This window comes from Oncorhynchus gorbuscha, linkage group LG06 (assembly GCF_021184085.1).
Source record: "Oncorhynchus gorbuscha isolate QuinsamMale2020 ecotype Even-year linkage group LG06, OgorEven_v1.0, whole genome shotgun sequence".
In the NCBI taxonomy this organism is placed as follows: domain Eukaryota; kingdom Metazoa; phylum Chordata; class Actinopteri; order Salmoniformes; family Salmonidae; genus Oncorhynchus; species Oncorhynchus gorbuscha.
Window position 1 is genome coordinate 80424891 of NC_060178.1, and position 25005 is coordinate 80449895.

The following is a 25005-nucleotide window of genomic DNA, read 5'->3' on the forward strand; positions in this document are numbered from 1 at the left end:
CAACACTCTGTAGAGCCATGTGATTGAGAACGGTGCTATTGCCATACCAACCAGTGATACAGCCAGTCAATATGCTCTCAGTAGTACAGCTGTAGAACCTTTTCAGGATTTGAGTGCCCATGCCAAACTTCTTCAATCTCCTGAGGGGGAAGAGGCACTGTCACTCTTTCTTCACGACTGTACGTGTGTGTTTGGACCATTTTAAGTCTTTAGTGATTTGGACACAGAGGAACTTGAAGCTGTCTACCTGCTCCACTGCCGCCCCATCGATGTGGATCTGCTCCTTGGTCTTACTCAGGCACCACACTGTCAGGTCACTGACCTCCTCTCTGTAGGCTGACTCATCATTGCCGGTGATCAGGCCTACCACCATCATGTTGTCAATGAACTTGATAATGGTGATGGAGTCGTGCACACAGTCGTGGGTGAACAGTGAGTACAGGAGGGGACTAAGCGCACACCCCTGTGGGGCCCCTGTGTTAAGGATCAGGAAGTCCAAGATCCAGTTGCAGAGGGAGGTGTTCAGACCCAGAGTCCTAAGCTTGGTGACAAGCTTGGAGGGGATAATGGTGTTGAAGGCTGAGCTGTAGTCAATGAACAGCATTCTAAGAGAGAGAGAACAAAGGCATTTAATCCCATTTATAACATTTGAAGGTGTAACCTTCCAACCCAAAACCAACCACAATTGACCAATCAAACGATACCAAGTTTACAGTAACCTAAACACTCCCAGGTCCAATCTGCACAGGGTGTCACATAATCTAAAGGCTTGTGTGGGGGGTGAGACCAATGTAAATAAGACAGAACTCCTGAGAAGATAATAAAACACTTTGCATAATAGAGTAATTCAGAGTTCACCCTGTACAGAAACAAGTAACCACAGAGATCATCCGTCCATATAGTTAGCATCAGTGGGGTCACAGCCGAGGTCTGCCATAATCAACCCCGACCCTGGAACAATTAGGGTTAAGTGTCTTGCTCAAGGGCGCATCAACAGATTTGTCACCTTGTCAGCTCGGGGATTAAAACTAGCGACCTTACGGTTATTGGCCCAGTGCTCTAACCGTTAGCCTACCTGCAGCCCCTTTCTCTTTCTTTCTATGATCTGATCCCCTATTTTTCTGTTGTCTGTTCTCCCCCCTCTCTCTTGCCCCCTCTCTTTCCTCTGTCCCCTCTGTTTCCGCTCTCTCTCTCTCTCGCTCTCTCTCTTTCCTCATTCTCTCTCTTCTTTCCTCACTCTCTCTTTCTCAGGTAGTGAATAGCCATGCACCTGGTAAGAAGGTGTGGTTGGGGGGAGTAGGTCCGGCGTGGGCTGGAGGAACCAATAACCTCTCTGATACCTATGCTGCTGGCTTCCTGTAAGTACAATCAACCTATAAATCAATCAATCAACCTATAAATCAATCAGTCAAATGAAGTATCCTCGCACTTAGGCATTATTCTCACTTTGTGTGTGTGTGTGTGTGTGTGTGTGTGTGTGTGTGTGTGTGTGTGTGTGTGTGTGTGTGTGTGTGTGTGTGTGTGTGTGTGTGTGTGTGTGTGTGTGTGTGTGTGTGTGTGTGTGTGTGTGTGTGTGTGTGTGTGTGTGTGTGTGTGTGTGTGTGTGTGTGTATTTCAGGTGGCTGAACACTCTGGGCATGGCAGCGGTGCAGGGGATTGATGTTGTCCTGCGGCACTCGTTCTTTGACTATGGATACACACACCTCGTAGACCAGCACTTTAACCCACTACCGGTGAGTTTCACACTCTGCTTTATCATAAAAGTTCAATAAAGGTCAAATAAAAACAAATAAAATAAAAATCCTCATGAAAGCAGTACTGGACAAATCATTCCATTCTACTCTCACTGGATAACAAGGGAACATTCATTGGAGCTATTGCTACTCTTAGTCAATTTTTTGGTGTGGCTTTGGGTAGCTACTGTAGACTCATCTCAGTCCTCTGTGGCACCTAGCGTTCTTTCCCGTGGGAGCTATTAGGCCAGATGAAAGGCGTTTAGTGGTGTTGACTGGCTGGACGCGAGGGCGAATCACTGTGTAACCCTAGCCCTTTGTCAGTGACCAGGATGGTGTCACGACTCTCCCCTTCCCCCCATCACAAAATGTGTGCCCCTCTGTGTGCAGCACTGGGCTGGTGACAGATCTGCAACCTGAGCTGTAGGTACGCAAAAGGCTGGTACTCCCCCTCCGGCACTGTCTGCAATGGTGCAGTCCAGTCCTGGTTCCCACCACTGCCCTCTGCTGTTGGGATTGGACTATGCTGCATCAGGGGTACAAGACTATGCTCAGGGCAAGCATTACACCCAACTAATCGTTTGCCAGATGATATAGTAAGTTTATTAGTTGAGTTAAGGGTTTTAGTGCCAAGTTGGAACAAAAGCCTGCACCCTATGGGTCACCAGGACCAGGACTGAAGGACTATTCACTTATTTAGGGGAAATTGAAGAGGGCGGCCAGAGATCGAGATAGAGACATCCAAGACTCTTTGATCCAGACAGAGAGTCAGTTCTACAATGCTACTGTGGTGCCATGTTCATAAAAATGATTTATCAGCATCTGGTGGATGCCTAAAGAAGATGTGGAGAACTTCTTACTTTATTTAGCTGCTGCAGGGATGGGTGGTGTTTATTAGGGAGACCGCTCCAAAACTAGCAGACAATTATTTCCCCTCCTGTTCCATTCTCTGTTTCTGGGGAGAATGCCCCCCGCTAGGATCATAATGCTTTTATTGTGGCTGGGCGTCGGACTGCTCTGCCAGTCTACCTGCTGGGGGGAACCACTACAGGCCAGGCCCCAGAGATGCATTCACATGCCAACCACATGTCCCTTTCCATCTCTCTGAACACTCATTGGACACCGTTCGGACAATTGACTCAGTCAAACCTAGGACTAGGACTCACTTTATCCGCTCACCCCTCAACCCCACCACTACTATTCCTCTCCTCCATGGTCTAGGTCCAGTAGTTGTAGTGGGTCTACCTACTCCTTCTCCCTAATCCTTTCTCCGTCGTTCTGTTTTCCTCTCCTGAACTCACTCTCCCTCAGTCTATTTTTGACCTAGCACATGTGAAGAGGTTTGGGATGTGACATCAGCTTAGTGTATTAGCCTGCTTCCTGGGTGGTTTGTCTGTTAACAGATATGAGCCTTCCTCTGCTCTCCCTCTTTATAGGCCTCTCTTTTCGTCCTTTTTTAGCTCTCTCACCCTCCTTCGTTCTCTCATTACTTTTCCATTCTTCTACGGGACCCCATCATCTCTCTCTCTCTCTCTTTCTCCATTGTTGGATACACCGCTGGGTTTCTGATACATTCTAGGCTTTGTCTCTCACCATAACAGTAAAATGTTAAGTGGCTATAGTTACGCAAATCCCAGTTCATGTCATGACACTACACTGTAGCTGCCAAAGAGTGTGTTAACTGTGTGTTTATTCCTATCCACACAACATTCTTATTTACTCTGTCTAGGATTCCAGTGTTTAAGGACACAGAGGGCTGTTGAAATAAATGCTTCTCTGGTGTTCTGTGTTCTATGGTTGATAAAATGGTGTTTTTGTGTTACTGTTTACTGCAGGTTTTCATATTTATTTTTTATACGTGCCCCTAATTAAAACAGACTGCACATTGTTAACCCCTCTCCTAATACAGTCACTTTAATTAAAAACATTAATCCTACCCTCTCTTATTCAGTTAGTGTAATTAGAAGCATTAAATCACTAATGGGCAAGGCCCTGTACTGATACAGCCTAATGGTTAACCTTACACTTTTATCTGTAAGGGCTGTTGTTAACAAGCTTTCAGTCACACAGTCTGGCTCTCATTTAGCCTGCACTCCCTCCTCTTCTCCTGGCCTACTGCCCTTTCTTCCTCCCTCATCTTTCCCTCCCTCTAGGGCCAGTGTTATGGGTGGGACTTAGGGGGCCTGGCCTACCATACCTCCTTGCCCTCCCTCCTCTTCTCCTGGTCTACTGCCCTACTGCCCATGTATCTGATGCTATCTGGCCAAAAAGAGTATGGTATGTCATGTCATATTATTTTTGGCCAGACAGCATCAGATACATGGGCTTCATATAGTAAGACAGAGGAGCGCTGTCAGATGCTTGCACAGATGCTTTTCTCCGGTGAGGTAGTTTCAGCCATTTGCGAATTTAAGGAAAGTTAGCGGGTGCACAGTGCACTGTTCGGCTGCTGGAATTATTTTGGACAAACGTTCAAAGGTAACCTACTTTTTAAAGTGATTTGTTTGACAATCAGATGAAAACATGACAGTTAAATTACGTCTTTACTATAAAACCGATCAAATCAAATCAAATCAAATTTATTTATATAGCCCTTCGTACATCAGCTGATATCTCAAAGTGCTGTACAGAAACCCAGCCTAAAACCCCAAACAGCAAACAATGCAGGTGTAAAAGCACAGTGGCAAGGAAAAACTCCCTAGAAAGGCCAAAACCTAGGAAGAAACCTAGAGAGGAACCGGGCTATGTGGGGTGGCCAGTCCTCTTCTGGCTGTGCCGGGTAGAGATTATAACAGAACATGACCAAGATGTTCAAATGTTCATAAATGACCAGCATGGTCAAATAATAATAAGGCAGAACAGTTGAAACTGGAGCAGCAGCACAGTCAGGTGGACTGGGGACAGCAAGGAGCCATCATGTCAGGTAGTCCTGGGGCACGGTCCTAGGGCTCAGGTCCTCCGAGAGAGAGAAAGAAAGAGAGAATTAGAGAGAGCATATGTGGGGTGGCCAGTCCTCTTCTGGCTGTGCCGGGTGGAGATTATAACAGAACGTGGCCAAGATGTTCAAATGTTCATAAATGACCAGCATGGTTGAATAATAGTAAGGCAGAACAGTTGAAACTGGAGCAGGAGCATGGCCAGGTGGACTGGGGACAGCAAGGAGTCCTCATGTCAGGTAGTCCTGGGACATGGTCCTAGGGCCCAGGCCAGTTGAAACTGGAGCAGCAGCATGGCCAGGTGGACTGGGGACAGCAAGGAGTCATCATGTCAGGTAGTCCTGGGGCATGGTTCTAGGGCTCAGGTCTTCCGAGAGAGAGAAAGAAAGAGAGAAGGAGAGAATTAGAGAACGCACACTTAGATTTACACAGGACACCGAATAGGACAGGAGAAGTACTCCAGATAAACAAACTGACCCTAGCCCCGACACATAAACTACTGCAGCATAAATACTGGAGGCTGAGACAGGAGGGGTCAGGAGACACTGTGGCCCCATCCGAGGACACCCCGGACAGGGCCAAACAGGAAGGATATAACCCCACCCACTTTGCCAAAGCACAGCCCCCACACCACTAGAGGGAAATCTTCAACCACCAACTTACCATCCTGAGACAAGGCCGAGTATAGCCCACAAAGATCTCCGACACGGTACAACCCAGGGGGGGGAACCCAGACAGGCCGACCACAACAGTGAATCAACCCACCCAGGTGACGCACCCCCCCCCAGGGACGGCACGAGAGAGCCCCAGCAAGCCAGTGACTCAGCCCCCCGTAACAGGGTTAGAGGCAGAGAATCCCAGTGGAAAAAGGGGAACCGGCCAGGCAGAGACAGCAAGGGCGGTTCGTTGCTCCAGAGCCTTTCCGTTCACCTTCCCACTCCTGGGCCAGACTACACTCAATCATATGACCCACTGAAGAGATGAGTCTTCAGTAAAGACTTAAAGGTTGAGACCGAGTTTGCGTCTCTGACATGGGTAGGCAGACCGTTCCATAAAAATGGAGCTCTATAGGAGAAAGCCCTGCCTCCAGCTGTTTGCTTAGAAATTCTAGGAAAACAATTCTAGGAAAATTCTAGGAAAACAAATTCGATGAAAACAATTTTACCATAGGAGGTTCCGTGAAAAGAATAGTGCCACCCCCTATGGAAATCAAATGCCCATCCAACTGATTGGTTCTGGAACCTGCCCTGTCTCCTTCCTCACTAGGTAGATGCTGAAGATTCTCCCCTCTCTATTGACTGCAATATTTCAAACACAAGTTCTTCGCCATCCAGTTCTTTCTCACTACTATATGTTATTTACTAACGGTATTCTATAATAAAACTGATATCTTTAAACTACCAGATTCTCACCGTGGACTATGTACAGTACTATCCGTCCCTGATTCTCTCCCTGCTCTTCAGATGTCTAACTGGGCACATCCTGTAGGCAACTCATTGACATCTCCATCTCTCTCAGTTAGTAAATCAGGCACACAGATCAGCCTGGTTAAACCTGATCATTACACACAGCTCTGACTGATCAGACAGAGAAAGACTACTGTGGAGGTCATGAAGTTTCACTGACCTGATGGCTTTTCTCTCTTGGAGCCCAGGTTAGGCAAACCAACATATGTATATCTATAGACTCATAGAATATAAGATTTGATAAAAGATCAACAGTTCTGGTATTGTTGCATAATTAAGCTACTCAACGCTTTTAAAATAAATAAGAAATCCATCAAATATTATAGCACATAAATAATTGTATAATGACAGACAAAAAGTCAATGTAATCCATCAGTTTAGGTGGGAATTCATGTTTAAAGTTTGTCGAATGTATATACAGTGCCTTGCGAAAGTATTCCGCCCCCTTGAACTTTGCGACCTTTTGCCACATTTCAGGCTTCAAACATAAAGATATAAAGCCGTTTTGCAAGGAGGAATGGGGAAAAAATTTCAGTCTCTCGATGTGCAAAACTGATAGAGACATACCCCAAGCGACTTACAGCTGTAATCGTAGCAAAAGGTGGCGCTACAAAGTATTAACTTAAGGGGGCTGAATAATTTTGCACGCCCAATTTTTCAGTTTTTGAATTGTTAAAAAAGTTTGAAATATCCAATAAATGTCATTCCACTTCATGATTGTGTCCCACTTGTTGTTGATTCTTCACAAAAAATACAGTTTTATATCTTTATGTTTGAAGCCTGAAATGTGGCAAAAGGTCGCAAAGTTCAAGGGGGCCGAATACTTTCGCAAGGCACTGTATATATATACATACACACACACACACACACACATATACACTTTTTTTATATATAAGACCCATGCTATCATATATAAACCATATATGGCCTATTTGTGTTTTGTTATTATATTGATAGAATAATAATATTTGAAAATAACAATTTGCATATACACTTGAGTATAGTTAAATACATTTGCATTAAATTACCCTCTATCCAACCAGCGTCTTAATACAGTGCATTCAGAAAGGATTCAGACCCTTTGACTTTTCCTACATTTTGTGACGTTACAGCCTTATTCTAAAACTGCTTAAATCGTTTTTTCCCCCTCATCAATCAACACACAATACCCCACTCTGTCAAAGTGACCATCGGGTTTTTGGTCTCCACTCTGACCAAGACCCTTCTCCCCCTATTGCTCAGTTTGACCGGGCGGCCAGCTCTAGGAAGAGTCTTGGTGGTTCCAAACTTCTTCCATTTAATAATGATGGAGGCCACTATGTTCTTGGGGACCTTCAATGCTGTACACATTTTGTTGTACTCTTCCCCAGCTCTGTGCCTCGACAAAATCCTGGCTCGGAGCTCTGCAGACAATTTCTTCGAACTCATGGCTTGGTTTGGCTTGGCTCTGACATGCACTGTCAACTGTGGGACCTTATATAGACAGATGTGTGCCTTTTCAAATCATGTCTAATCAATTGAATTTACCAACAGGTGGACTCCACTCAAGGTGTAGAAACATCACAAGGATGATCAATGGCAACAGGATGCATCTGAGCTCAATTTCGAATCTCATAGCAAAGGGTCAGAATACTTATGTAAATAAGGTATTTTTATGTCTAAAAATTGCTTGTTTTTACATTGTCTTTATGGGGTATTGTTTGTAGATTGATGAGTTTAAAAACAAAATCCATAAAATGTGGAAAAAGAGAAGGGGTCAGAATACTTTCCGAATGCACTGTACAGTTGAAGTCGGAAGTTTACCTACACCTTAGACAAATACATTTAAACTCAGTTTTTCACAATTCCTGACATTTAATCCAAGTAAAAATGCACTCTTTTAGGTCAGTTAGGATCACCACTTTATTTTAAAACTTTTGAAATGTCAGAGTAATAAAAGAGAGAATGATTTATTTCACATTTGATTTCCTTCATCACATTCCCAGTTGGTAGCATTGTCTTTAAATTGTTTAACTTGGGTGAAACGTTTCAGGTAGCCTTCCACAAGCTTCCCACAATTATTCGGGGAAATTTTGACCCATTCCTCCTGACAGAGCTGGTGTAACTGAGTCAGGTTGGTAGGCCTCCTTGCTCACACATGCTTTTTCAGTTCTGCCCACACATTTCTATGGGATTGAGGTCAGGGCTTTGTGATGGCCACACCAATACCTTGACTTTGTTGTCCTTAAGCCATTTTTGCCACAACTGGAACTATGCTTGGGGTCATTGTCCATTTGAAGACCCATTTGTGACCAAGCTTTAACTTCCTGACTGATGTCTTGAGATGTTTCTTCAATATATCCACATAATATTCATTCCTCATGATGCCATCTATTTTGTGAAGTGCACCAGTCCCTCCTGCAGCAAAGCACCCCCACAACATGATGCTGCCACCCTCGTGCTTCGCGGTTAGGATGGTGTTCTTAGGCTTGTAAGCCTCCACTTTTTCCTCCAAACATAACGATGGTCATTATGGCCAAACAGTTCTATTTTTGTTTCATCAGACCAGAGGACATTTATCTAAAAAGTATGATCTTTGTCCCCATGTGCAGTTGCAAACCGGTACCTCCAATTGACTCAAATTATGTCAATTAGCTTATCAAAAGCTTCTAAAGCCATGACATCATTTTCTGGAATTTTCCAAGCTGTTTAAAGGCACAGTCAACATAGTGTATGTAAACCCACTGGAATTGTGATACAGTGAATTATAAGTGAAATAATCTGTCTGTAAACAATTGTTGGAACAATTACTTGTGTCATGCACAAAGTAGATGTTCTAACCGACTTGCCAAAACTATAGTTTGTTAACAAGAATTTTGTGGAATGGTTGAAAAACGAGTTTTAATGATTTTACCTAAGTGTATGTAAACTTCCGACTTCATCTGTATATTATATAATGCCATTTAGCAGACACTTTTATCCAAAGCGACTTACAGTCATGGTGCATACATTTGACGTATGGGTGGTCCTGGGAATCGCACACACTACCCTGGCGTTACAAGTACCATGCGCAACCAACAGAGTTATAAAGTATCGCCCCTCACAATCTCACAGTCTGCTGTAGCTTTCATCATCGCTTTCACTTATTTTCATGATTGTTTTTGTCAAATCCTCTTGCATATTAAACATTAGGTGTAGACTATGTTTAAGAAAAATGATAGCTCCCTGTTTTATAATCTAAACGTGCTGCTCTTGAAATGATCAATGCACAAAAAAATGAGATTTGTGAGATTTGGCTTTTTAACGTTACAAAAAAGAGCACCCACCTGTGGAAAGATTGCGATCATTAAATCAGCGGGAAAATGTGTTTTGTACAAGCAAGAGATGGAATGTGCATTACTTTTCTTCTTAAATAAATCTATCCAGCAACATTTATGTGACAAATTCATTTACAACCCACAAGAACAGGGAAGAATTGGCTGGAAAGTTGAGAAATCCTGAGGTGGGCAGAGCATGCACTTTGCTAATGTAGGTTTCTAACGTAGCCAGACACAGTGTAAAAGGAGAATAATATAATTTCCGCAATGTTTGATATTATCTGTCCATCTTGCAAGGGAAAGGCACTCATGTAACCACAGTGTACGCTCCAAGGCTTTCACCCGAAGAACTGCTCTTTGTTTTACCTCAGAATCTACAGATTTCTTCATAATATTAGTGTCTGCTCTATTCCCAGCTGCCGATAGCCCTGTCAATAGCCCAGATTGTACACTTCTGTTCTGTACTCTTACTGTACTCTGGGCTTTCCCGATGGCGGAGTAGCAAATTAAGTTAAAGCTTGGCCTGGTGGGGGAAAAAAGCCTTAAATGTTGCCATATGCAGGATTGCATGGGAACTTCCTGACACACACATGTTGTTCAGAACCTCTGGTGAGGTGTTGATTTTGGGGAGTTTGCGGAGAAGAAAAGAGGAGAGGGGCAGCACAGGGGAGAGAGAGAGGACAGGAGAGAAGAGAAGAGATGAGGAGAGGGGCATGAAAATAGAGCGAGAGAGAGGGGCAGGACAGAGGGTCCTTCTGTAGCTCAGTTGGTAGAGCATGGCGCTTGTAACGCCAGGGTAGTGGGTTCGATCCCCGGGACCACCCATACATAGAATGTATGCACACATGACTGTAAGTCGCTTTGGATAAAAGCGTCTGCTAAATGGCATATATTATTATTATTATATTAGGGAAAAGCATGGAATAGATGGGGACCGGAGAGAGAGGTGTGGGGGGGCAGGACAGAGAACAGAGGAGAGAAGATGGGAAGGGAAGGACAGGGGAGAGAGGAGAGAAGAGGATAGGGGCAGGACAGCGGAGAGAAGATGAGTGGGGCAGGATAGGGGAGAGAGAGAGACTGCAGAGAAGATGGGCAGGATAGGAGAGAGAGATATCAGAGAAGAGAGGGGCAGGACATGGCAGAAAGGAGAGGGTCAGAAGAGAGAGAGAGCAGAGAGATGAGGAGCGGGGCAGAATAGGGGAGAGAGAGAGAGAGTGGAGAGGGGCAGAATAGGAGAAAGACATATCCGGGAAGAGAGGGCCAGGACATGTCAGAGAGGAGAGGGTCAGGAGAGAGAGAGCAGAGAGATGAGGAGTGGGGCAGGACATGGCAGAGAGGAGAGGGTCAGGAGAGCAGAGAGATGAGGAGCGGGGCAGGACAGGGGAGAGAGAAGAGGGTGAGGAGAGAGAGAGCAGAGAGATGAGGAGTGGGGCAGGACAGGGCAGAGAGGAGAGGGTCAGGAGAGCAGAGAGATGAGGAGCGGGGCAGGACAGGGGAGAGAGAAGAGGGTGAGGAGAGAGAGAGAGCAGAGAGATGAGGAGCGGGGCAGGACAGGGGAGAGAGAGAGAGAGTGGAGAGGGGCAGAATAGGAGAAAGAGATATCATGGAAGAGAGGGGCAGGACAGGGGAAGAAAGCAGAGAAAAGAAAATGGAAGAGGGGCAGGACAGAGGAGAGGAGAGGAGAGGAGAGGAGAGGGAGAGGAGAGGGAGGAGAGGAGAGGAGAGGAGAGGAGAGGAGAGGAGAGGAGAGGAGAGGAGAGGAGAGGAGAGGAGAGGAGAGGAGAGGACAAGACAGGACAGAAAAGGAGAGAGAGAGAGGGGAGAGGAGGGGAGAGATGCAGTACAGGAGATAGAGGGGAGGAGAGAGGGCTATGAGAGGGGAGATGGCAGGACAGGAGAGAGAGAGGAGAGGGGGTAGGGGAGAGGGGAGTATGTATTATATTGTCTCTTTCAATAAATACTGAAGCATCTGGTATCCAGCTTCTACCCCTGTTCTTGTCGACCATGGTGGCTGAAACAGGAGTAGACACCCGTACGACCTTTCTGCTTTTCCCAAATGTTTTTTTCCTCCAGATAATTGAGGTGAATAGTGATATGTGTGATTTACATTGAATTGGACACTTGTAAACCCTAAGGAGCTCACATCCAGTGGATTCACTCAACACACTCTCTGTGGTATCTTAAGTTTTGTTTATGTTTCATACAACTGTTGTCAGACATAGTGGAGTGTTTTAGCACCTCTGCACCTCTACAGCCCCCTGTTCTGACATACTGCACGACCATTTAGCCAGACCTTATATCGGTGTTGACAAGTCAATGGACTCAATGGAACAGTATGGGAATGTTAACCCACTCACTAAAGGATATGTTAACCCGCGAAGCTGACGCATGCCCTTCTCATGTCTGTGTCCACGCAACATCATTGTGGGAGCTCATGCTTACTTTGCTACCTGACTATGCATACTGTGTGTGGTTTTTCACTGTGTAACAGGTGTCCCCTCCCTGTGTGTGTGTGTGTGTGTGTGTGTGTGTGTGTGTGTGTGTGTGTGTGTGTGTGTGTGTGTGTGTGTGTGTGTGTGTGTGTGTGTGTGTGTGTGTGTGTGTGTGTGTGTGTGTCTGTCTGTCTGTCTGTCTGTCTGTCTGTCTGTCTGTCTGTCTGTCTGTCTGTCTGTCTGTCTGTCTGTCTGTCTGTCTGTCTGTCTGTCTGTCTGTCTGTCTGTCTGTCTGTCTGTCTGTCTGTCTGTCTGTCTGTCTGTCTGTCTGTCTGTCTGTCTGTCTGTCTGTCTGTCTGTCTGTCTGTCTGTCTGTCTGTCTGTCTGTCTGTCTGTCTGTCTGTCTGTCTGTCTGTCTGTCTGTCTGTCTGTCTGTCTGTCTGTCTGTCTGTCTGTCTGTCTGTCTGTCTGTCTGTCTGTGTTCCAGGACTACTGGTTGTCCCTGGTGTTCAAGCGTCTGGTCGGTCCCAGGGTGTTGGCAGTGCGGGTAGCAGGCTTGCAGAGGAAACCACGACCAGGGAGGGTTATACGAGACAAACTACGGATCTACGCACATTGTACCAGCTTCCACAAGTAAAAACTACAGCCATATACAGTACACTATACCAGCTTCAAAAAGTACCACTTTGTCAGTACAATTTTGGCCTAAGGACAATAATTATCTGGGTGGCTAAAAAGCAATCACAGCTTCGACTTCTATAGCTTTGTTGTCCCATCTTCCTTCCCTTGGTGTTACATTCTCAATACACCTGAGGCATAGTGTCCAGTCTCTCCCATACTATAAACATTTCAACAACAAAAAATAAATAATAATCTATATATTTTTTTTAATTGTTGGACATAATAAAATCACCAGGAAGTCAGCTCCAAGTGATTTTAATTTAAGAAATTTGTTCCCAAGAATTCCCACGCATAATAGAGAGACACGTGATCGTATACAAATGTAAGCAAGGTTTAAAATGATTGTATTTTAGTCAAACATTATATATCTGTTTGGACTTCTTGTGGTCAATTTGCAGTCTACAGATTATTTGTAATTAAGATTAACAATCGTCCCGTGGCTGAATCCATTAATAAGCCACTCGAGCCATACTAAATCACATCAATAACCCAGGCTTCCACAATTCTACCTAGTCTGCCTGTAACTACAGCTCATAAATAACCGTCGTCCAGGCACCTCAGTCTTTCAGAGACCAGGCCATAAAACTTAACAGGTATCACTTATCAGGCGTGTGAGGGACTGTTCTCTTCGTGAAAGCGGCGGTGACAGGTGTGCCAGTCCTTTATCCCGGTTGGAGGGGGTTTTGGGGGGAGGGTGAGGGGAAACGGAGGGGTAGGTACAATAGGGACGTCTGTGCCAGACTAGATAAAGAGCAGCACCATCCCCCTGTTCCTCCTGTTCAAGGTTATCATTTAACTCAGCCGTATGAGATGTGTATCAGGTCAGCAGAGCTTTCAGCACCAGGCTAGACTTAATGCCCTCTGTCCCACCTACACACACGGCTCAGTTACAACTGTTCACCCTATTCCACACACTACACTATCTATATGCTATAACTATAATGTTATTTGGAAAGCTTTCAGAACCCTTGTCTTTTTCCACATTTTTTTTTACTTAACAGCCTTATTTTAAAATGGATTTAAAAATGCCTCATCAATCTACACACACCTGTATTTGGGGAGTTTCTCCCATTCGTCTCTGTAGATCCTCTCAAGCTCTATCAGGCTAGATGAGGAGCGTTGCTGCATAGCTATTTTCAGGTCTCTCCAGAGATGTTCGATCGGGTTCAAGTCCTGGCTCTGGCTGGGCCACTCAAGGACATTCAGAGACTTGTCCCGAAGCCACTCCTGCATTGTCTTGGCTGTGTGCTTAGGGTCGTTGTCTTGTTGGAAGGTGAACCTTCGCCCCAGTCTGAGGTCCTGATCGCTCTGGAGCAGGTTTTCATTAAGGATCGCTCTGTATTTTGCTCCATTCTTTGCCTCGATCCTGACTAGTCTCTCTGCTGAAAAACATCCTCATAGCATGATGCTGCCACCACCATGCTTCACCACTGTATGGATGGTGCCATGTTTCCTCCAGACGTGACGCTTGGCATTCAGGCCAAAGAGTTTAATCTTGGTTTCATAAGACCAGAGAATCTTGTTTCTCATGGTCTGAGAGTCTTTAGGTGCATTTTGGCAAACTCTTTTACTGAGGAGTGGCTTCTGTCTGGCCACTCTACCATAAAGGCCTGGTTGGTGGAGTGCCATAGAGATGGTTGCCCTTCTGGAACATTCTCCCATCTCCACATAGGAACTCTAGAGCTCTGTCAGAGTGACCGTCGGCTTCTTGGTCACCTCCCTGACCAAGGCCTGTCTCCACCGATTGCTCAGTTTGTCCGGGCGGCCAGCTCTAGGAAGAGTTTTGGTGGTTTCAAACTTCTTCCATTTAAGAATGATGGTGTTATGCAGGTGAATGAGGACCCAAAAGCGACTTGGCGAAAACAGAGTCTTTAATCCAGTAAAGGAAATATGCAATACTCCTAGACAAATCGGAGCGGTAAATAAAGCATAAAAAACAATTCCACTCGTAATGACGAGAACAGACTGGAGACTCGATCATAAACTGTAGGTTGCCTCGGGAAGGCACTTGACCGTAGCAGACTCAGACACCTGCTCACCACGCAGCATCTGAGGGAAACACGACACGACAGGGCGATACAAAGACACAGCACGGTGAACAATATACAAGGATCCGACAGGACAGAAACGGAAAACAAGGGGAGAAATAGGGACTCTAATCAGGGGAAAAGATAGGGAACAGGAGTGGAAAGACTAAATGATTGATTAGGGGAATAGGAACAGCTGGGAGCAGGAACGGAACGATAGAGAGAAGAGAGAGAGGGAGGGAGAGAGAAAAAGGGAACGAACCTAAAAAGACCAGCAGGGGAAAACGAACAGAAGGAAAAGCAAAATGACAAGACAATATAAGACAAAACATGACAGTACCCCCCACTCACCGAGCGCCTCCTGGCGCACTCGAGGAGGAATCCTGGCGGCAACGGAGGAAATCATCGATCAGTGAACGGTCCAGCACGTCCCGAGACGGAACCCAACTCCTCTCCTCAGGACCGTAACCCTCCCAATCCACTAAGTATTGGTGACCCCGTCCCCGAGAACGCATGTCCATGATCCTACGTACCTTGTAAATAGGTGCGCTCTCGACAAGGACGGGAGGGGGAGGGAAGACGAACGGGGTGTGAAGAAAGGGCTTGACACAGGAGACATGGAAGACAGGATGGACGCGACGAAGATGTCGCGGAAGAAGCAGTCGCACCGCGACAGGATTGACGACCTGGGAGACACGGAACGGACCAATGAACCGCGGAGTCAACTTAGGAGAAGCTGTCGTAAGAGGAAGGTTGCGAGTGGAAAGCCACACTCTCTGGCCGCAACAATACCTTGGACTCTTAATCCTACGTTTATTGGCGGCTCTCACAGTCTGTGCCCTGTAACGGCAAAGTGCAGACCTCACCCTCCTCCAGGTGCACTCACAACGTTGGACAAACGCTTGAGCGGAGGGAACACTGGACTCGGCAAGCTGGGATGAGAACAGAGGAGGCTGGTAACCCAGACTACTCTGAAACGGAGATAACCCGGTAGCAGACGAAGGAAGCGAGTTGTGAGCGTATTCTGCCCAGGGGAGCTGTTCTGCCCAAGACGCAGGGTTTCTGAAAGAAAGGCTGCGTAGTATGCGACCAATCGTCTGATTGGCCCTCTCTGCTTGACCGTTAGACTGGGGATGAAACCCGGAAGAGAGACTGACGGACGCACCAATCAAACGACAGAACTCCCTCCAAAACTGTGACGTGAATTGCGGGCCTCTGTCTGAAACGGCGTCTAACGGGAGGCCATGAATTCTGAACACATTCTCGATGATGATTTGTGCCGTCTCCTTAGCGGAAGGAAGTTTAGCGAGAGGAATGAAATGTGCCGCCTTAGAGAACCTATCGACAACCGTAAGAATCACAGTCTTCCCCGCAGACAAAGGCAGACCGGTAATGAAGTCTAGGGCGATGTGAGACCATGGTCGAGAAGGAATGGGAAGCGGTCTGAGACGACTGGCAGGAGGAGAGTTACCTGACTTAGTCTGCGCGCAGTCCGAACAAGCAGCCACGAAACGGCGCATGTCACGCTCCTGAGTCGGCCACCAAAAGCGCTGGCGAAAAGAAGCAAGAGTGCCTCGAACGCCGGGATGACCAGCTAACTTGGCAGAGTGAGCCCACTGAAGAACAGCCAGACGAGTGGAAACAGGAACGAAAAGGAGGTTACTAGGACAAGCGCGCGGCGACGCAGTGTGCGTGAGTGCTTGCTTAACCTGTCTTTCAATTCCCCAGACTGTCAACCCGACAACACGCCCATAAGGAAGAATCCCCTCGGGATCAGTAGAAGCCACAGAAGAACTAAAAAGACGGGATAAGGCATCAGGCTTGGTGTTCTTGCTACCCGGACGGTAAGAAATCACAAACTCGAAACGAGCGAAAAACAACGCCCAACGAGCTTGACGAGCATTAAGTCGTTTGGCAGAACGGATGTACTCAAGGTTCTTATGGTCTGTCCAAACGACAAAAGGAACGGTCGCCCCCTCCAACCACTGTCACCATTCGCCTAGGGCTAAGCGGATGGCGAGCAGTTCGCGGTTACCCACATCATAGTTGCGTTCAGATGGCGACAGGCGATGAGAAAAATAAGCGCAAGGATGAACCTTATCGTCAGACTGGAAGCGCTGGGATAGAATTGCTCCCACGCCTACCTCTGAAGCGTCAACCTCGACAATGAATTGTCTAGTGACGTCAGGAGTAACGAGGATAGGAGCGGACGTAAAACGTTCTTTTAGAAGATCAAAAGCTCCCTGGGCGGAACCGGACCACTTAAAACACGTCTTGACAGAAGTAAGAGCTGTGAGAGGGGCAGCAACTTGACCGAAATTACGAATGAAACGCCGATAGAAATTAGCGAAACCTAGAAAGCGCTGCAACTCGACACGTGACCTTGGAACGGGCCAATCACTGACAGCTTGGACCTTAGCGGAATCCATCTGAATGCCTTCAGCGGAAATAACGGAACCGAGAAAAGTAACGGAGGAGACATGAAAAGAGCACTTCTCAGCCTTCACGTAGAGACAATTCTCTAAAAGGCGCTGGAGAACACGTCAAACGTGCTGAACATGAATCTCGAGTGACGGTGAAAAAATCAGGATATCGTCAAGGTAGACAAAAACAAAGATGTTCAGCATGTCTCTCAGAACATCATTAACTAATGCCTGAAAAACAGCTGGCGCATTGGCGAGACCAAACGGCAGAACCCGGTACTCAAAATGCCCTAACGGAGTGTTAAACGCCGTTTTCCACTCGTCCCCCTCTCTGATGCGCACGAGATGGTAAGCGTTACGAAGGTCCAACTTAGTAAAGCACCTGGCTCCCTGCAGAATCTCGAAGGCTGATGACATAAGGGGAAGCGGATAACGATTCTTAACCGTTATGTCATTCAGCCCTCGATAATCCACGCAGGGGCGCAGAGTACCGTCCTTTTTCTTAACAAAAAAAAAACCCCGCCCCAGCCGGAGAGGAAGAAGGCACTATGGTACCGGCGTCAAGAGACACAGACAAATAATCCTCGAGAGCCTTACGTTCGGGAGCCGACAGAGAGTATAGTCTACCCCGAGGAGGAGTGGTCCCCGGAAGGAGATCAATACTACAATCATACGACCGGTGAGGAGGAAGGGAGTTGGCTCGGGACCGACTGAAGACCGTGCGCAGATCATGATATTCCTCCGGCACTCCTGTCAAATCGCCAGGTTCCTCCTGAGAAGTGGGGACAGAAGAAACGGGAGGGATGGCAGACATTAAACACTTCACATGACAAGAAACGTTCCAGGATAGGATAGAATTACTAGACCAATTAATAGAAGGATTATGACATACTAGCCAGGGATGACCCAAAACAACAGGTGTAAAAGGTGAACGAAAAATCAAAAAAGAAATAGTCTCACTGTGGTTACCAGATACTGTGAGGGTTAAAGGTAGTGTCTCAAATCTGATACTGGGAAGATGACTACCATCTAAGGCGAACATGGGCGTAGGCTTGTCTAACTGTCTGAAAGGAATGTCATGTTTCCGAGCCCATGCTTCGTCCATGAAACAACCCTCAGCCCCAGAGTCTATCAAGGCACTGCATGTAGCACCGAACCGGTCCAGCGTAGATGGACCGACATAGTAGTACAGGATCTAGATGGAGAGACCTGAGTAGTAGCGCTCACCAGTAGCCCTCCGCTTACTGATGAGCTCTGGCTTTACTGGACATGAATTGACAAAATGTCCAGCAAGTCCGCAATAGAGGCACAGGCGGTTGGTGATCCTCCGTTCCCTCTCCTTAGTCGAGATGCGAATACCTCCCAGCTGCATGGGCTCAGTCTCTGAGCCAGAGGAGGGAGATGGTTGCGATGCGGAGCAGGGAAACACCGTTGACGCGAGCTCTCTTCCACGAGCTTGGTGACGAAGATCTACCCGTCGTTCTATGCGGATGGCGAGAGCAATCAAAGAGTCCACACTGGAAGGAACCTCCCGGGAGAGAATCTCATCTTTAACCACTGCGTGGTGTCCCTCCAGAAAACGAGCGAGCAGCGCCGGCTCGTTCCAGTCACTAGAGGCAGCAAGAGTGCGAAACTCTATAGAGTAATCCGTTATGGATCAATCACCTTGGCATAGGGAAGCCAGGGCCCTAGAAGCCTCCCTACCAAAAACTGAACGGTCAAAAACCCGAATCATCTCCTCTTTAAAGTTCTGGTAATTGTTAGAACAATCAGCCCTTGCCTCCCAGATAGCTGTGCCCCACTCTCGAGCCCGGCCAGTAAGGAGTGATATGACGTAAGCAACCCGAGCTCTCTCTCTAGAGTATGTGTTGGGTTGAGAGAGAACACAATATCACACTGGGTGAGAAAGGAGCGGCACTCCGTGGGCTGCCCGGAGTAACAAGGTGGGTTATTAACCCTAGGTTCCGGAGGCTCGGCAGACCAGGAAGTAACAGGTGGCACGAGACGAAGACTCTGGAACTGTCCAGAGAGGTCGGAAACCTGAGCGGCCAGGTTCTCCACGGCATGACGAGCAGCAGACAATTCCTGCTCGTGTCTGCCGAGCATGGCTCCTTGGATCTCGACGGCAGTGTTACGAGCTTCTGTAGTCGCTGGGTCCATTCTTTGGTCGGATCCTTCTGTTATGCAGGTGAATGAGGACCCAAAAGCGACTTGGCGAAAACAGAGTCTTTAATCCAGTAAAGGAAATATGCAATACTCCTAGACAAATCGGAGCGGTAAATAAAGCATAAAAAACAATTCCACTCGTAATGACGAGAACAGACTGGAGACTCGATCATAAACTGTAGGTTGCCTCGGGAAGGCACTTGACCGTAGCAGACTCAGACACCTGCTCACCACGCAGCATCTGAGGGAAACACGACACGACAGGGCGATACAAAGACACAGCACGGTGAACAATATACAAGGATCCGACAGGACAGAAACGGAAAACAAGGGGAGAAATAGGGACTCTAATCAGGGGAAAAGATAGGGAACAGGAGTGGAAAGACTAAATGATTGATTAGGGGAATAGGAACAGCTGGGAGCAGGACCGGAACGATAGAGAGAAGAGAGAGAGGGAGGGAGAGAGAAAAAAGGGAACGAACCTAAAAAGACCAGCAGGGGGAAAACGAACAGAAGGAAAAGCAAAATGACAAGACAATATAAGACAAAACATGACAGATGGAGGCCACTGTGTTCTTGGGGACCTTCAATGCTGCAGAAATCTTTTGGTACCCTTCCCCAGATCTGTGCCTCGACACAATCTTGTCTCGGAGCTCTACGGACAATTCCTTCAACCTCATGGCTTGGTTTTTGCTCTGACATGCAGTGTCAACTGTGGGACTTTATATAGACAGGTGTGTGCCTTTCCAAATCATGTCCAATCAATTGAATTTACCAAAGGCAGACTCGAATGAAGTTGTAGAAATATCTCAAGGATGATCAATGGAAAAAGGATGCACCTGAGCTCAATGTTGAGTCTCATAGCAAAGGGGCTAAATACTTAAATAAGGTACATCAACACCATCATCCCAGAAACCCTAGACCCACTCCAATTTGCATACCATCCCAACAGATCCACAGATGACACAATCTCTATTGCACTCCACACTGCCCTTTCCCACCTGGACAAAAGGAACACCTATGTGAGAATGCTATTCATTGACTACAGCTCAGCGTTCAACACCATAGTGCCCTCAAAACTCATCACTAAGCTAAGGACCCTGGTACTAAACACCTCCCTCTGCAATTGGTTCCTGGACTTCCTGATGGGCTGCCCCCATTTCTAATTCTTATCCGTATTTGTTTTTAACTGCATTGTTGGTTAGGGGCTCATAAGTAAGCATAAAATGTTTTTTATTTGTAATAAATTTGCAAACATTTCTAAACTTTTTTCTAAGGTTGTAACATAACATTCTGAAGGCACTGTTTATATTAAATATACAATTAACACATATAAAGGAGTATGATCTCTCTCTTTGATCTCTGTCCCTTGCTCCAAGCAATTGGATTTGTCTATAGTCGTCTATTCTATCATAGTTACAGGTTTGGCGCAAAGAGTACTCTCGAGTGACTGTATCTACTGACACAGATATAGATATACCTCACATCTGATCTGCAACCTATGGTGTAGCCTGTTGACAGATATATGAAATGGTTGTCATCAAGTGCTTTCCATCTGGCACCTGGAAGGATAGGACAGTGACTATCGCCTCTTATGATGGGAGATTGTAGCCCCTGGCAAGGGACTTAGATCTGGATCTCAACATCTATCCTCTTTACTATGTTGGCGGTTTCATTACTATTTTGCTATCAAGGGTATTGTATTATTCTATCCGGGTAGCCAGTTAGCGGTTTCCAGCCTTCCAGACATTTAGCGGTTAGCATGGTCTGTTTTACTCTGAACCGATGCTCCAACATCAAACAACGGGAAGGATTGTTTACGTTCCTGCTTCTAATGCCTCAGAACCTCATCATTTTGGAAATCCTGGGCTGTCTTTATCCCTCTCTCCAACTCTCTGTCTAATCTATGGGTATCTATCCCTCCAACTCTCTCTGTCTTATCCAACCCAGCCCTGAGCAATGTTTGGCATAAGGCATAAGGCTCCAAAAGTTAAACAGAAGAAACTCTCCAGGCCTGACCGATTACACTGTCTGACACGAAGACAGACAGACAGACAGACAGACAGACAGACAGACAGACAGACAGACAGACAGACAGACAGACAGACAGACAGACAGACAGACAGACAGACAGACAGACAGACAGACAGACAGACAGACAGACAGACAGACAGACAGACAGACAGACAGACAGACAGACAGACAGACAGACAGACAGACAGACAGACAGACAGACAGACAGACAGACAGACAGACAGACAGACAGACACTGGTTTCTGTATACAGACGTGACCAACCTTGGTTCTGTTCTCTGTCAACAGAGTGTTTGTTTGAATTTATTCAAGTCACTTGAATAGGATCTCTGTGTGTCTGCTTAGTGTTTCTTTGATGTACGATGAGATGTAGAGACAAAGAGTGAACAATAACCAGAAGCCGTGAGAGAGACAGATGGCGAGAGAGATGGAGAGTGAGACTGATGGAGAGAGAGAGATGGAGAGTGAGACTGATGGAGAGAGAGATGGAGAGTGAGACTGATGGAGAGAGAGATGGAGAGAGAGATGGAGAGTGAGACTGATGGAGAGAGAGAGATGGAGAGTGAGACCGGTGGAGAGAGAGCTGGATAGAGAGATGGAGAGAGATGGAGACGGAGATATATATATGGAAAGAGATATTGAGAGAGAGAGAGAGAGAGAGAGAGAGAGAGAGAGAGAGAGAGAGAGAGAGAGAGAGAGAGAGAGAGAGAGAGAGAGAGAGAGAGAGAGAGAGAGTGTGACAGATGGAGAGAGAGAGGGAGAGAGAATGATGGAGCGTGAGACAGATGGAGAGAGAGAGATGGAGAGTGATACCGGTGGAGAGAGAGATGGAGACAGAGATATTTATATACAGTATATATGGAGAGAGAGATGGAGAGTGTGACAGATGGAGAGAGAGATGGAGAGTGTGACAGATGGAGAGTGAGACGGAGAGTGTGACAGATGGAGAGTGAGACTGATGGAGAGAGATATGGAGAGTGAGACTGACGGAGAGAGATGGAGAGAGAGAAAAGGAGAGAGAGACAGAAGGAGAGAGATGGAGAGAGAGAAGAAGAGAGATTGATGATCAGAGAGGGATCGCTAGTCAACCTGAAAAGCCCAACACTGATCCTGAACAATGTGGTCCTTGGAAACATATATCAATGCACACATACACCCAGAAACATATGGTATCACCACACACAGACACCCAGAAACATATGGTATCACCACACATAGACACCCAGAAACATATGGTATCACCACACAGACACAGACACCCAGAAACATATGGTATCACCACACATAGACACCCAGAAACATATTGTATCACCACACAGACACAGACACCCAGAAACATATGGTATCACCACACATAGACACCCAGAAACATATTGTATCACCACACAGACACAGACACCCAGAAACATATGGTATCACCACACATAGACACCCAGAAACATATTGTATCACCACACAGACACCCAGAAACATATGGTATCACCACACATAGACACCCAGAAACATATGGTATCACCACACACACACAGACACCCAGAAACATATGGTATCACCACACAGACACCCAGAAACATATGGTATCGCCACACACACACAGACACCCAGAAACATATGGTATTACCACACAGACACCCAGAAACATATGGTATCACCACACATAGACACCCAGAAACATATGGTATCACCACACACAGACACCCAGAAACATATGGTATCACCACACACAGACACCCAGAAGCATATGGTATCGCCACACACACACAGACACCCAGAAACATATGGTATTACCACACAGACACCCAGAAACATATGGTATCACCACACAGACACTCAGAAACATATGGTATCGCCACAAACAGACACCCAGAAACATTTGGTATCACCACACACACAGACACCCAGAAACATATGGTATCACCACACAGGCACCCATAAACATATGGTATCACCACACAGACACAGACACCCAGAAACATATGGTATCACCCCACAGGCACCCATAAACATATGGTATCACAACACAGACACAGACACCCAGAAACATATGGTATCACCACACAGACACCCAGAAACATATGGTATCACCACACAGACACAGACACCCAGAAACATATGGTATCACCACACACAGACACCCAGAAACATATGGTATCACCACACACAGACACCCAGAAACATATGGTATCACCACACACAGACACCCAGAAACATATGGTATCACCACACACAGACACCCAGAAACATATGGTATCACCACACACAGACACCCAGAAACATATGGTATCACCACACAGACACCCAGAAACATATGGTATCACCACACACACACAGACACCCAGAAACATATGGTATCACCACACACACATAGACACCCAGAAACATATGGTATCACCACACACAGACACCCAGAAACATATGGTATCACCACACACAGACACCCAGAAACATATGGTATCACCACACAGACACCCAGAAACATATGGTATCACCACCACACACAGACACCCAGAAACATATGGTATCACCACACACAGACACCCAGAAACATATGGTATCACACACACACAGACACCCAGAAACATATGGTATCACCACACACAGACACCCAGAAACATATGGTATCACCACACACAGACACCCAGAAACATATGGTATCACCACACACAGACACCCAGAAACATATGGTATCACCACACACACACAGACACCCAGAAACATATGGTATCACCACACACACATAGACACCCAGAAACATATGGTATCACCACACACAGACACCCAGAAACATATGGTATCACCACACACACACAGACACCCAGAAACATATGGTATCACCACACACAGACACCCAGAAACATATGGTATCACCACACAGACACCCAGAAACATATGGTATCACCACACACACACAGACACCCAGAAACATATGGTATCACCACACACAGACACCCAGAAACATATGGTATCACCACACACAGACACCCAGAAACATATGGTATCACCACACACAGACACCCAGAAACATATGGTATCACCACACACAGACACCCAGAAACATATGGTATCACCACACACACACAGACACCCAGAAACATATGGTATCACCACACAGACACCCAGAAACATATGGTATCACACACACACACAGACACCCAGAAACATATGGTATCACCACACAGACACCCAGAAACATATGGTATCACACACACACAGACACCCAGAAACATATGGTATCACCCACACAGACACCCAGAAACATATGGTATCACACACACAGACACCCAGAAACATATGGTATCACCACACACACACAGACACCCAGAAACATATGGTATCACCACACAGACACCCAGAAACATATGGTATCACAGACACAGAAACATATGGTATCACCACACAGACACCCAGAAACATATGGTATCACACACACAGACACAGAAACAGATCACCCACAGAAACATATGGTATCACCACACACACAGACACCCAGAAACATATGGTATCACCACACACAGACACCCAGAAACATATGGTATCACCACACACAGACACCCAGAAACATATGGTATCACCACACACAGACACCCAGAAACATATGGTATCACCACACACAGACACCCAGAAACATATGGTATCACAGACACCCAGAAACAGACACGAGAAACATATGGTATCACCACACACAGACACCCAGAAACATATGGTCATCACACACACACAGACACCCAGAAACATATGGTATCACCACACACACAGACACCCAGAAACATATGGTATCACACACACACAGACACCCAGAAACATATGGTATC

General features: G+C 46.4%; 1 protein-coding gene across 1 annotated transcript in view; it reads left to right on the plus strand.

The window, feature by feature from the left end:
• Positions 1–25005, plus strand: part of LOC124038391 (inactive heparanase-2-like) — a 180690-nt gene that overhangs the window by 132543 nt on the left and 23142 nt on the right. The window contains exons 8-10 of the mRNA XM_046354223.1: positions 1252–1358; positions 1619–1733; positions 12351–12496. Of these exons, the coding sequence (XP_046210179.1) occupies positions 1252–1358; positions 1619–1733; positions 12351–12496 (368 nt within the window). The remainder of the gene's footprint in view (positions 1–1251; positions 1359–1618; positions 1734–12350; positions 12497–25005) is intronic.